Source organism: Pezoporus wallicus, unplaced genomic scaffold (genome assembly GCF_028554395.1).
Source record: "Pezoporus wallicus isolate ANWC-B61680 ecotype Strahan unplaced genomic scaffold, APGP_CSIRO_Pwel_v1 contig_6488, whole genome shotgun sequence".
Classification (NCBI taxonomy): Eukaryota; Metazoa; Chordata; class Aves; order Psittaciformes; family Psittacidae; genus Pezoporus; species Pezoporus wallicus.
In genome coordinates this window covers 10814-23692 of record NW_026641738.1, presented here as the reverse complement: position 1 = coordinate 23692, position 12879 = coordinate 10814, and the positions used below count along the sequence as shown (strand labels likewise).

At 41.7% G+C, this 12879-nt stretch overlaps 1 protein-coding gene across 6 annotated transcripts in view; it reads right to left on the bottom strand.

The window, feature by feature from the left end:
* Window positions 1-11834, bottom strand: part of ATP7B (ATPase copper transporting beta) — a 28418-nt gene extending 16584 nt beyond the window's left edge. The window contains exons 1-5 of one of the 6 annotated variants that reach the window (XM_057425052.1): window positions 11318-11834; window positions 4512-5739; window positions 2682-2939; window positions 1127-1290; window positions 85-246 (exon numbers count right to left, since the gene is read on the bottom strand). In XM_057425052.1, coding sequence (XP_057281035.1) covers window positions 85-246; window positions 1127-1290; window positions 2682-2939; window positions 4512-5739; window positions 11318-11566 — 2061 coding nt within the window. In that variant the 5' untranslated portion in view covers window positions 11567-11834. Of the gene's footprint in view, window positions 1-84; window positions 247-1126; window positions 1291-2681; window positions 2940-4511; window positions 5740-10885; window positions 11279-11317 lie in introns of those variants that run through there. The other 5 variants (XM_057425054.1, XM_057425055.1, XM_057425050.1 and 2 more) reach the window with 5 other exon arrangements.
* Between the last annotated feature and the right edge of the window lie 1045 nt (window positions 11835-12879).

Here is a 12879-nt window from a genome sequence, read left to right as displayed (position 1 = left end):
GAAACCTCTCAAATATTAACTGCTTTGTTTCCTTTTTAACTTCACCTTACAATTGTTCTTACATAAAATATTTCTAAAGCCTACCTCAATTATTTTTATAATATCTCGAGGTCCAGTAATCTCAGGATCAAATTGGATGTGAGCTTTGCATGTGGCAAGTGCAACTGAGGCGTATAATATGCCATTAGTTCTCATGAGTTTGGATTCAATATTGTGAACACAAGAAGCACAAGTCATCCCTGTAATCTAAAGAAAAGACAAATTGAGGTACAGTTAGCAGTCCCCAACATTCATCTAATATTTGTGGATGAACATGAGACTCACCCTCCTGGTGTCAGAAAGGTACTAATGACTACTCAAGCTCTGCTGGCACTGGCCCAAGCCCTCAGAATGAAGATTTTTATAGAGCTGTCTTAAATGAAACAAAGCTGAGAACATGACTATATACTTTTATCACAAAATTCTGGAAGCAGCAGTTATAGTCACAGCTGTATATCTGTATAGCAGCACTTGTACACTGCATTAACTGTCACAGTATTGCTAACATAGTTCTATCAGCAGCTATATTAACATTACCAAAATCAAACTGCATGTGTGACTTTCTCGCTTACTTAAATTTTCCTGTGGCTTCAATAAGACATGTTCCTACTTCCTTCTCTGTTAGCACAACTGTTGACTGTTGCTATCTGTCTTTTAGTAGGTATGTGTCAGAGACTAAAAACAGACTTTTGAAGGATCTGTTCTTCATAGAAACAATTTACTAATTTTACCCAAAGTACTCGGACCTCTATACAAAGCCCCAGGCATTATTAACACGTATTTGGTGCTACATTCTCAGTTACTCAGTCTGTAGTGTTGACTGAAGTGCTTTCACAGAAAAGTTCAATTTCATTTCTCTTTTCTATGGAAAACCTATTCTGTACATACAACTATCACTTTTCATTTCAACACCTTTGGACAGGTTCTTCCAAGAGGAATTGATTTTGTCTTTTCAGCAATTAAGAAAAAATAGTGTCACCAGCCAGACTGACCTGCTGTAGCCACAACTCCTTAACCAGAAGCATTTGCAAGAAAATTATTTTTCCAGACCAAACCCAACACATAATTTCAAATATGCATGACTTACTAGAAGTTCCACATTCCCTTCTGTTTCTGCATGATCTTCTATGACAGTAGCACCAAAACCCAAATTCTGGATCAGCTGTGCTATTTCAAGAGGCTGTATGAGTTCTGGCTTGTATTTTATCTCTGCTTTACCTGCCATCAGTGCTACCAACACTGAAATAATCCCTGCAGTGGCAATAATAAAAAATATTAGATAATGTAGCTCCTTTGAGAGGAAGAAAAATAAAACATTACCAGTAAATGTCAGCGAGGGCTGTAACAACTTAACAGATGTTATAAGCCTAATGATTTCTCTCTGCCTCCTAGTGTTGCTCCCTAGTCACAACAGCAGTTTCCCTTGAGATCCAGCCACACAGCAGCTCCCTTCAGCAATGAGAACTGCAACGGTTACACACAGAGGGAGGTGAGCTTTGCTACGATCTAATGAGAAAAAAAAAAAAATGTACAGAAGCAATCTTTACACTCATTGCTACAAGCTCTACCCTGGACTCTCTAAGTCTGGAAAGCCCTAAACAAACCCCACAGCACAACGCTAGGCCTTTTTCTTTACTTATTTTTCCCTTTAAATTGTTTTTTCATCTTCTTTTTGGGTGGGCTTTTTTGCTTTTTTTCTTTTTTTTTTTGTTTGTTTTTTTTGTTTGTTTTGTTTTTCCTGTTTATCTGCTTTTGGTTGGTTTTGTGTTGTTTTTTTTTAATAAATCAACGCACAGAAATCTACACTTAGAATTGAAAAGTAAAATACAAAAATCACAGGCAAAAATAACTGTTCTGGAGTGCTAATGGTTTCTTAGATTTTTAAATCAAGGCAGTGAGACCACCACTGGGAGACTGAGGGCACAGTAATCAATAAGCAAAATCCTCCAAAGGCATCCCCACACAAATTAAATCAGACATTGCTGGGGCTCACCTGTTCATCTTCTATATGGCCAGAGGAAAGGCAGCTCCAGTGTGCAGACTTCTAACCTAATCAGCTTTGCTGTGCCTAAGTTAATATAATTACCCAGGCACTGGAGCCACACATTTGCTTATACCTGCTTTAGCAAATGTGACCTGAAAGGTAAGTTTCACATCACAAACATGCCAGAGCTCTCAATAGCTCTGGAAGAGATGGATTGATTTGTAAAGCAATAAAGCCCTGAAAATTAAATGAGAGCCATTTTCTTGCCTTGTGCCTTAGTTGAAATTTTTATCACATTGCAGCAGCTTACTGTTACAATATAACTATGCCCACTGGGTTTGCCCACCACTGCAGTAGGGTAGTTAAACAGTGATACAGTTACATTAGCACTAAGAGAGAACTTAAGCCTGTTTAACCTTCAGATGTTGTACCACAGCCTCTTCCATTAATCACATGGAATACCTTTTCCATCCTATAGTCCCTTACAGACTCATTATTGTCATAGAATCATAGAATGCTTTGGGTCAGAAGGGACATTAAAGATAATCTAGTTCCATCCCCTTGCTATGGGCAGGGACACCTTCCACTAGACAAGGTTGCTCAAGGCACCACCCAACCTGGCCATCAATTAAGATTACAGGAAACTGAAATTTATTACCATCTTGTTTCTGTAAATTCCTCTCAATGGTAGACACACAGGATGCACAGGTCATGCCCGTGATTTGTAAAAAACACTTCCCAGCTGTCACTCCACTGGGCTGGTTTGGCCCATCAGGATGTGGTCTGTCTGGAGCAGCATCCGAGGAACAGCCTTGGAGAGAAGGATCTGGAGCTTGAGGCTGCACAGAAGCTTTGCTGGTGCCAGGCTGCTGCTTATGTTCTCCAGTGGCAGTATCTTGAATAAATGCACAATACACTGAACAAGCACTATTTACAGTGAGATTGGGTGATGCAAAATTACAAACAGGTCACATTTATCAATCATGCAAAGTCTCTTGGTTGTTTGAAAGGTGACATAGTAATCTTGGTGTCTTCATGGAAATAATACATCTGTGTAACAATATATATTCACCAGTAGCACTTGCATGACCATTTAACCCTACAGAACCAGTTTTCCACTTTCAGATGGCAAATGACTCCCTCCAATTTCAATGCCTAGACCTGACAGATACCTCCACTCAACAAAGATATACTGCTATCTACAGGGTCCTTATCCAGCACAGAGAATGCAGTCCAATCATATCCCTTCTGTCGCTGCTGTCATCTGTGCACAACACGTAGCACTTCATCTCAAACAAGGAAAAGGACAAGTTTCTCAACATGTTTCTCTTTATGGCACAATATTTACACTGCAAGTACTGCCAAATGAATAGTGGAAGGATTTGCAGCACCCAGATGACCTCAACACATACAGGTCTGTTGCACTAATTTTTGTTCTTTACTAGATACTGAACAGACAACCAACAGCTCCAGCTGTGTTCACAAACTGCCTCCCTTTAGCAGAGGTTTGTATAAAGGAGCAAGAGTTGTTTCTGAACACATTAAACACAGGGGGTCCCCTCCTTTTCCACAGATAAATCAGGTTCCACCAACAAATTATAAACCACACAAATCATAATGAAAGACCACATATGGGCTCCTCCTCATTTGTAGTAGTACCACAGATTCAGAGGGATTGGACCCATGAGAAAAGCAAACAGGATGTGGTCTATTGTGGTCAAACTAAATCATTCTAGGTAAAGTACATCAGTACCTGAAAGCAAATCTGTTGAGGTGAAGCAGATAAATATTGCCACATCTGAAATTCACTAAAGAGGAGATTGTGCACCATAGCAAGTTCTTAAGAATTGAGCACATATACAAAACATACAAACTGTGCTGTAGCTACATGCTACATGTGCCACAGCTACATGTGGAAGCACCTGCTCCCACCGAAGAGTACCTGCATCTTGCTACTAACCTCACTTAAAGTAAGGCTTAGTAAAGTAGGGCTAGTAAAAATAACAAATAAAGGTCAATGAATTCTGTCTTTCCACAGTTTAAAATAATAATATGGACTTGTATACAGAAAAAAAAAGGTGATTTTAAATTAAAGGGATTTCAATAAGTTTGTGAGGTTTAGTATTTTAGAAATGAAATGAACATAAATGAAAACATTTGGTTTGATAGATCTACTTACAGCATCCTGTAGACATAAGAGGAAACCTCCTCCAGTGGATTAGGGGATCAGCTATTTAAAGACCTTGTACCAACTTTCAAACCTTTGGGTTCATAATTTAACTTAACTTTTCCACCCACCAGTACAGTTATTAAGGGCTGAAATAAGGTACGCCACAGCTGAAAACTCTCTCCCTTGCTAAGTGAGGTCATATCAGGTCAGTCCCTTAGAAAAAACAATGCCAAGAGTTTCTCTCCAGAAGAGAATCTCAATACGGGTGTCTCATGGAACAGCTTGGCACGCTACCCATGGAAGAAAGAACACTGTTACCTGTCAGTACAGAAGCATCAAACCCCATGTCTTCTATGGCAACTCTTAACACTTCTCCGTTAGTGACAGATGGATCATAATGTATGGTCCCAGTTCTGCCGGCTAAAGAAACTGCTATACGTTGCACTCCTTGTCTCTGTGATATGGTCCCTTCTATGGACTGTACGCAAGAATTACAGGTCATGCCATCAATCCTAATGACAGCCGTGCACATCGTGTCCTGCAGCGGCTCTCTGAAAAGGTCGCGTTGGGAAGCAGGTGATGGAGATGCTCCTTTATTTGTTTCTGAACCATTAAGGAGGCATACTTTAAAGTTTCCAGGTGGAAGGGATTCAATAGCTTGCTGCAAAGCTGGTAGGGTAATTAAATTTGGGCTATACTGTACCACAGCACATTTATGCTCCAACGACACTTTAATACTTCGTATGCCAGGAAGATTAGATATGTTTCCTTCAATGTTTCTGACACAGGAGTTGCAGTGCATGCCTTCTACCTGTAGAGCCACCGTAGCTGTGCTACTCATCTTGATGAACCGCGGATCTACTCCATTGCTCTCAAGACTTGCTGGTGTCTCCTTGGGGTTTGCATTCTGCAAGCGCTCAAGATCGAGGACACCCAGCTTCAAAGGGGCTGATTTACTTTTGATGGTGCAGTCATACCCCAGGTTACTTATATGGCTCTTGAGGTCGTCAGGCTGAATAATGTAAGGATAGTACGCAATAATAGCTTCCTGGTTACCAAGTGACACCTTGATTTTTGCCACACCATGCAGCTTCCTAATCTTTCCTTCAATGTTGGTGGCACAGGACTGGCATGTCATGCCTTCTACCCGAAGCTTAACTACTGCTTCTTTCAAGCATGACAAATTTACAGTTGCTGGTTTTGACCACTCTTCTGCTATGTTGGCATCAAAGCCCATATCCTGAATTTCTTTGCAAATCTGCTCAGGACTTATGTCTGACTGCAGATACTTTACTACAGCATTGTTCTGTTCAAGGGAGACTTTAATACTCACAATGCCCTTCACCTTGGAAATTCGGCCTTCTATAGACTGCACACATGATTGGCAAGTCATTCCCACAACATTGACTGCTACAGTGTGTTCTAGGGAAGATGAAGAGGGCCCAGTTTCAAAGCTGTCCTCATAGCCCATGTTGTCAAAAGCAAAATTGTGTTTCATTGTAGGCTCCAGCTCACAGCCAGGGGGAGAATCAGTGGTGGACAAAGCCTAAGGAACAAGAGGCAAAATAAAATATCATGAGCCCTGTGAAAGCAGCAATATTCTGCATGTCCTTTCAAGTCAGGCTATACAACCAAAAAGCTTCACGACGTTAACTTACACTTTGAATATATTACCACTGACCTATGCCTACAGTGATGAATCACATCTCCGACACTTCTCTTGAGCAGCAATTTAAAAAATATTCACTAGGGACATAAAAGCAAAATTCTCTCAATATTTCCACCCCAACACAATCATTTAAAACCTGAGCTTTCTGCAGCCACAGGGCACTTTCACTATCCAGCCTGAGCCTTGCTCTCCAGGGCACATTGGCACAAAGGGTCATAGCAGAAAGTGGGCTGATCATCTGTCCACAAATGTCAGAAGCTGGCTCAGTCTGGCCAACCTGCTGCTGCAGGAGTTCAAACCAAACCAAACTGAAATGCCTACAGAAAACAGAATCAAGGATTTCCCAGAAGCCTGAAACAAGCTGGCACAGGGAGGACCTGTTGCCTGATATCTGAACAGCTGTCTGCCTGCAGATCTTTGAAGTTAAAATCTGTACCTGACAAAGATTTTAAAAGACAGAACAACATTCAGATATTTCCACCATGGTTTAGTTTAATCTACCTCCTTCTGAGGCACCTAAGGAAAACCATATATGGAGATACAAGAACTCACTGATTTGATCCAAGACTCATTTTCAGGATGTAGTGGCCAGTACTGAAGTAGATCAGTCACAAGCGGACTATGTCTCAGTGAGATCATGGGCTCTGCCTTACTGGCTCTCTACAGTTTAATGTACTCAATTTAATTGAAAATGAATTATTAAATTAAAAAAAAAGTTATAAAGGCAATGCTTCTTACAGAATAGGTAATTGGAGCCCAGAAGCTGTTGCCTAAGGAAATTGCTAGCACAAAGTGATGAGAAAGATTGAGAAGGAGATGGACAAGTCCCACATTGTCAGATTTCATGGAAAGAACATAAAAATTCATGTCTGTGACTTAAAGTAGCTTTAATTACTAAAAATTCAAATGCAAGCTACTACGACAAATCTATTCTCTTGCCTGCAAAGTCAGGGGCTCTCCAGCATTCAGTAAAGCGCCTGATGCTGGGCATTCTTGCAGGGAGGGGCAGGAGAAGGGGCCACTAGATCAGTCTCAGTACCACAAATCTTGTTCCTACCACTGACAAGAAAACTCCCTCCTTGGTACCACAGAGCAGATGAGAAGCATTTAGGCTGCTTATTAACACTAGGCTGCATCGAGTTAATTTGCTGCAGTATTCAAAATTCATTAACTTGATTTTGTTTCATGCTTGGACAGCTTGAGAATAATGAGGTCTGGGGTCATGACCAAAATGGTAAAATATTAAGACAAATTTGCTTTCAGCCTTCTCTGTATTGTATTTATTAAAACAGACAAGGAGAAAATAGAGGGGATGTGGGTATATTAAAAAGAAAAACGCTTACTTCCCTTAAAAAAAAAAAAATCACCCCCCCCCAAAAAAAACAACAAAAAGCCAAATCATTGAAGAATTTACCTTCCAGAAAACCCAGAAATGTGCACAGGTTCAAACACAGTGCTTGCAAAGCCTTTAGTATTGCTTAACAGCTTAAAAAAAAAAAAAAGAGAAAAAAAGAAGGCACAGATACATCTATGTGGGACTTTTCTAGAAGGGGTGTTGCTACACTAGATCAGAGCAAAACAGCAGGTTCATGTGAGGACACAAAGATGACACATGCAATGCGCCCATAATTTGCCTCAGGGCACATGGTAGGTCTCAGAAGAGGGTTTCCTGATAGCAGCAGACACCCACACATAAAATGGTATCAATGAAGCTGTATAGGAATTGAGGGACACCATCTGCAAGAGGATCAGAGAAGCAATTGCCTTCAACAAATGCCAAAAAAAATGTGCCTGGAATTCCCAGGAATTACCCCTCCTGCTTGCTTCTACCTAGAGAGAAATCCCAATGAAATAATGAAAATGCAACTGACTCTTCATCCATAAGGGAGTGCAAAAGAACCAGATGCATTTACCAGCTATTTGTCTTACACACAAAAGGAGGCCTGCTTACTTTGAAGGGCAGGTGTACTCCAAATCTGTTTGCTCTACCAGTCTCACACGTATTTCTACAGTGACTATACAAAAACTATGTAAATAATGAAAGCATGACATTATGACAATCCTTTTTCTCCCTTGCTCTGCACATAAAAGTTGCAACTGAACACACACAGCAGAGTGAGGCTCTAGTCTGAAAGCTATGAATTCCTGTGGAAAGCAGTGTTATAGAGCTCATTTAAACAATATAAAAATTTAAAAAAAGAAAAAATTGATAAGAAACACACTGACACAGAAGCAGTGGTAGCTGGAGAGAGCTTTAAAGGAAGCCCTAGAGCAGGATCAAAAACATTTGCATCTACAGAAGACAGCTCTGAACCAGACCCAAGGTGAGCAGTAACTGAAACTGCTGATGTGCATGAACATGGAACCTGAAGCTCAGCTCCCCATATGGGAATTTCAGAGCATGAAGAAACAGCATGGGGAACAGCCCTTGATGTCCCACGTAGGAGCTGGAGCACTCATGCCTGCCTTGGGGCAAAGCAGGGCTTGAAGAAGAAGGAAGGGGCAGAGGATCCTGTTTGCCATCCTGACTGCCTCCAGCCAGCATGAAGGAGATCATTCAACAGGATTGTGCCCTGGGGCTGGACTAATTCTGTGGAAAGCGTTGAGGTGGAGAAGGGCAGGGAAAGATTGCTGGATTGGGAGCACCAAGTCTTGAGCCCCAGCTTGGCATGCAGCTCTTGGCATTACAGCATCGAGAGCTCGGCAGCTGGTCTGGTAGGAAAATTGGACATGGTCCATGGCCTGTGCAACTGGTCAGCAAAACCACCCCACTGAGTCCTGCCCTCAAAGGCCTAGTGCCCCACTTTCCCCACAAATGGGCTATTTCTTCTGGGTACTCCCATTCAGAAGTGTAAAGGCTGAGAGTTTAACACAGCAGTGAGGGAATACAGAATAAATATGAGAAAAGCAACTGAAAATAAAAAACAAAACAAAACAAACCCCAAAACCAAACAAAAACCCAAAAACAAAGAAGAAGAAACCCCAGCATTGGGCAAGATATATGCACACATGATGACTGGTGTCTTGATGATGGATGGAATCCCATGGCTGTCAAGTCAACAAGGTTGGTGCCCTCGGCTTCATGCCCTGGCCATCAGCTGCCCCTGGCTGAGTCCCCATGCTGCCTCCATCCCTGTGCTCCATGGTCACCTCACGGAGTGGCTTGCCACCAGGAAAGCTATCCCTCTCCCCCTGAAGGGGTGCAGCCACCTCCAGAATACCAGTGTAACACTCTTGGCCTCTGCAGCTGAAAGCTGAGGCTGTGGCAGGCGCACCACACAGCTCCCAGAGCATCACACACATGGAGATCCTACACAGCTGCTGCGCCCCTCTGGTGGTCCACCAAGGCTCTACCCCAGGGCTGGCTCTGCTGCTCTCCATCTCCTTCACCTGGCCTACGGGGATGCCAAATTTAACTTCCTGAAATTCAAGCACCAGACTCCTCACCGTGATGCCAGGCAGTCAGCTAGCGAGGAGACAGGGCCCAGCCCATTCACAGAATCATAGAATAGCACCTTCCCCTCTGCCTCTCCCCAGCTGCTGATCCAAGAATGCACATGTCACTGAATCTCATGCACAGTATCTCCAGTGGTTTTGGGCTGCTCTTCTCCCTTTACATCTGCAGACTGAAAGGAGCTATCGTCCTCTCACCTTCAAGCATTGCCAAAGAATTGTCTTCTCTGTGCCACTGTTTTACCTTTCTCGCTTTGTTCTTTCACAACTCACTGATTCATGGCTTTGGATTCAGGTAGGCAGTAACACACAACTGAAAAGCCACACACTATTAATTAAAGGCTTCAGATGCTTTCCCAGTTTGTTATGGGCGGCCAGTGAACAACAAAATGAGGACAGAGCAGACTCAGGAACATCAAAGATCCTGAGTCTTTGATTTCATACCTGCACTTCTGAGTGGGCAGAAATTCAACCCTCATCCTTCTTAACAAATTTCTGTGCAGCTTGTCCATTCACCTTGTTAGCTCATATTGTTTAAACGTATTAAATCTTAACTGGTTATTCTTCCTTCCCTCTTCACCCAAGTTTAGTGAAGATTAACAAGTGTCTGTAGCTACTATTTTCAGTAACTACTTGCAACACAGCTTGTTATTTTTCAAACAGTTACTGAGTTTTGAATGAGGGAAAAACCACCCTCTCCACCTGGATATTGAGATTCAATGAAAATATTACTTTAAAGCAGCCTTTATGTGCTTCTGTTTTCAAAATATTACATTGGCTCCCTAATGCTTCTGCCAAGTGACTGCTATTCCACATCTGAGAACAAGTTTCCGTAACAGTGATGAGGAAAATATTTACGCAGTTGCAGCTAGTCTTAGTGAAATGAAACCTACACCATAGTTTAACACACCTTAGAGACCTTAACAGGTACTTTCAAATTAAAGGGAGCTATGTAAACCAAGCTCACTTTAGTGGGAAAGGAGAAAGCCTTGTCGTAAATGGATTATTTCCAGTTTAAAATTAAAGCAGAACACTTCATGATATTCAGGATGACTCCAGTTCAAGCAAAATGCATATCCCAGTGAACGGAACACAGAAGAGAGATCCTTTGGTAGGAAGAAGTCATTTATGTCATGATTGTTTTCTAGCAAACGTTTATAATACAAGTAACTCAAGTCAGAAAAAGCTTTCAGCTATATTTGGTCTGTCCTGGCTGTTGTTTTATTCCAGTCTGACACTAATTATTTAAGGTATTCTAAGCACATGCAGTTTCAAAGGATACAAAATTTGTTCTGAGAGTTTCTTTTCCTTAAATGTTCACAATATTCACTGATCCAAACTACACTGCTGTCATTTACAGGTCTTTCAAATAACAAAACCTCTTTTTAAAATAATAAAACTCATCATGTTTTTATCCGCACTGATCTTTCTAAGCCTCTTCACAAAAGTTAATCTCCAAAAATACGACAGTTATATACATCAATGAATTTAAAAAAAAACAAAGATGTTGCCACAGATGTATTATCAAGAACTTCCACTAGCATCCACTTAGTAGCTATAAACTACTTACCTACAGTTAGGACCTTTTAATGTTTCTGCAACTTCTGTTATTCCAGAGAATACCTGGTATGAGCTGCTGTCAAACTACTCAAGCAATTGCAGTTCAAAAGGAGAAATACTAATAGGTTTCCTTACTAAGAATCCCCATGCTGTATTATTAGAGGTGGAGCTGAAAAAAATGCTCATTAATTACTACAGCATAACCCCTCATTAACACCTGCTTTCAAAGGTTACTTTCTGAGGACTTTGCATTTGTGTACGGCTTCTTTTGGGGCAGGCATCCATGCTGGGGATTGAGACAATTCAGATAAAGAAGGTTTAACCTCCTTTAATATACAATCCGCATCCAACATTCTCTGTTTTAAATTCTCCAGTTCAGAAACACTTCTTTCCTCCCAACACACACACACACACACACACACACACACACCAGCTCACTGACCTGTCTTTCAACTGCATTGACTTCTGGCATTCCCATGGAGTAACTCTGCAAAACTTTCTCTTCTTTCTGCAAGTCACTGCTTGCTTTTATCGGAGATCCTGTCTTGGACTTTTCACCAATAATCAGTAGTTCAGGCACATCATGAGCTGCCTGCCGCTTCCGAATAGACACCAGGGTTATGTTTTTGTTGTTCAAAGTAGCTAAGCAGGACAGTTCCCTTTTCATTTTATTGTCCAGCTTTCTCTCCATTATCTTTCTGGACTTTAAATATTGCAGCGCCAAAGGAAAGCTTTACGAGAGTGGTTATTCAGTGTCTTATCAGCCCCGCTTCTTTCAGCTACATTTACAACGGCTTGAAGAGTTCTGACAGTCTAATCGACGTGCTCATTAGGCATTCATCACGAAATCCCAGATGTAACCTGTGATCCCTGTGTACACTGCTTGCTGCACTCAGCCACCTGCTCTTCCTGCCAGTTTAAATGCTTCCCACCAATTGGCATCCCTCGTGCTTACCAAATTGCGTTCTGCACTGTTAATCTTTGCACACGGCATTGCAGCAAGCTCAGCCAAGGCTGCCTTTCACAAGCTAGTCAAACATGACCTGTGTGCACCAGTGCATAATTAACTCAGCCAGCCAGGCATCAGCTCCTTGTGGCCATGTGCATAATCACAGCTCCTACAAAGGGCAGTGCTATTCCATTTCCTATGAAATTACCAGGGATTACTTGGATAAAATGTGGCTCATTCTAACACTGAAAACATGCCTATGATTATATCATTAGATAAGGTTCCTAGACCAAAGTTCTTTCACTCATTTAGGGCACAAGAACATTCATTCTTTGTTTCAAGGGGATGGGGGGGGTGGAAGAATGAGTACAATATTTGTACTTTTTGAAATGTGCCTCTTTACCATCAGCAAGCTTTATTAAAAACCAAACAACATTAAACGAGCTATTAGTGCCAGAAAGGAAAGAAAAAAGAAGATATTCCCTTTGGCAAACTCAGTTCCCCTTAAATCCTCTGGGCAACTACAGGAACATCTAGTTCAGACAGCCATACACACGATGGGTACAGCTACCAGTAGTGCCTAGAGCCAAGCTTGAATATATTTCTCTACTATAGCCCACAGCAAATTCACAGTGCTGTGTTAACCTGGCGAACACATCTCTAGTTCCCTAAGCCCACAGTAGCACAGCCCACTCCTGAAGACACCCCTGAACAGGGGCACACAAAGAATCGATATAATACAGCTGATGTATCAGCAGTTCACACCATCCCTGGCTGTGCAGTGACCTCACTGCAAAGGCAAGCCTTAAAATGATTGGTTTGCATTTAATCAGAATCTCTTGGATTTGTCCCAGAATTTAGTCCTATGCGGAGGTTAGCATACAGGGTCAAATCTGAGGGAGACAATGACAAACACTCCACCTGTCTGGCAGGACAAATTCAGATTCTTTTTACTTCCAAAAGCAGTACGTCCCTCACAGCCATGACACAAACACAGTAGCCCAGAAAGCCACCATGCAGGATATTGGCATCCTGCCTTGTTTTCCTACCATAAC